This window comes from Austrofundulus limnaeus, unplaced genomic scaffold (assembly GCF_001266775.1).
Source record: "Austrofundulus limnaeus strain Quisiro unplaced genomic scaffold, Austrofundulus_limnaeus-1.0 Scaffold275, whole genome shotgun sequence".
Lineage (NCBI taxonomy): Eukaryota > Metazoa > Chordata > Actinopteri > Cyprinodontiformes > Rivulidae > Austrofundulus > Austrofundulus limnaeus.
The window spans coordinates 92,268-93,611 of NW_013952677.1; the positions used below are offsets into that span (position 1 = coordinate 92,268).

Below are 1,344 nucleotides of genomic sequence, written 5' to 3' on the forward strand. Positions count from 1 at the left end.
GTGTTTCCATTGAGCAAATTTATTTTTGAAATTTTAATTTGCGCATTTTCATGGTGAATGGAAACACAGCTTGTGTCTGTTTCTCGTTTCCATCTCCCTCTTGTGTTTGTCCTCAGTGTTTTCATTTTCATCTTTCACTCAGTCATTTCTCCCCGCGCTGCATGGTAGGTTATTTTCTTAGTCGCAGCTACAGTATGTCGGCATTTTCATTTAATAAAATCATTTTCATCGTTCCTCGAACCTGCCTGCCAGCAATTCTGGGTCCGACTTTGCCCTTAAACCTTCACAAAGTGTCTTGAGAATCAATTTATCCAACACCCTCAGTACCTTGGAAAGTCTAATCATTCCACAACCTGGCTGACTGAGAACATTTGTATGAAATAAGTTTTGTAAATAGTGCAATACTTATTAAAATACATATTTTACTTTTCTTTAAAAGCTGAACCAAAAATTTTGTCAGACTACCTGAAGAGGATGTCCACTGGACCACCTAGAAAATTTCCTTATGTTGACCCCTGTTTGTGATTGAGAAGTTGACCTTTAAATATTTTTATTACAGAACTGGAAATAAATCATTATTGTCCATAATTTATTTACTCTGTATGTTTTCTGCTATATTGTTTGAAGTGTTGTGAGTGAAGAAAATTAAAACTGTCAGAGTAAAACCCTGGAAGCCTGTCAATCCTGAATCACAGTTTTTCCCCTGACCCAGTTTGATTGTTCCCACCTGCAGCCAAGATGTTTCCCGCCATCCAGAACGTGGCTAGACCACTGATCATGGCTCCTCTCCTCACACGGGGCATGAACTCTGAGAAGTAGGAGAAGATGACAGGAATGGACCCTCCTACCCTACAGAGGAAGCAGGAAAGAACATGAAGTTGGACAGGCTCCTCAGCAGCTTAAAATATCTTCAACATCAACCTGAACGTAGAGAAATCCCTGTGAGCCAGAGATTTCTTGAGATCAACTGGAGTTAAAATACAAATTGAATAATAAATATGAAAACCATGTGCTAACCCAACTCCACTAATGAATCGCAGCAGCAGGAATAGCCAGAACCACAAAGCCAAGCTGGACAGACCTCCAAACAGCCCATTTACTGTTAATGAAACAACCAGGACTCTGCGGCGCCCCCTCTGGTCGGCGAGGTATCCCCATATGTAGCCCCCCAGCATCATTCCTACACAAAAACAACAAAAATAGCTAAAATTTCAAACAACCTGACTTATTGTTGATGTTTTTTTTAATGGATTTGATTTTTTTGTCTTTTAGGTTTCAACATCTTCACACTGGTGCTTAATTGTTTTTGAGAGATTTTACAAAAACATACTATGTTTTATTTAT

General features: G+C 39.1%; 1 protein-coding gene across 1 annotated transcript in view; it reads right to left on the reverse strand.

Annotated features, from left to right (window-relative positions):
- sv2 (synaptic vesicle glycoprotein 2) overlaps positions 1 to 1,344 on the reverse strand; it is a gene marked incomplete in the record, with an annotated part of 32,346 nt that overhangs the window by 26,224 nt on the left and 4,778 nt on the right. The window contains 2 exon segments of the mRNA XM_014021009.1: positions 728 to 849; positions 1,018 to 1,180. Coding sequence (XP_013876463.1) covers positions 728 to 849; positions 1,018 to 1,180 — 285 coding nt within the window.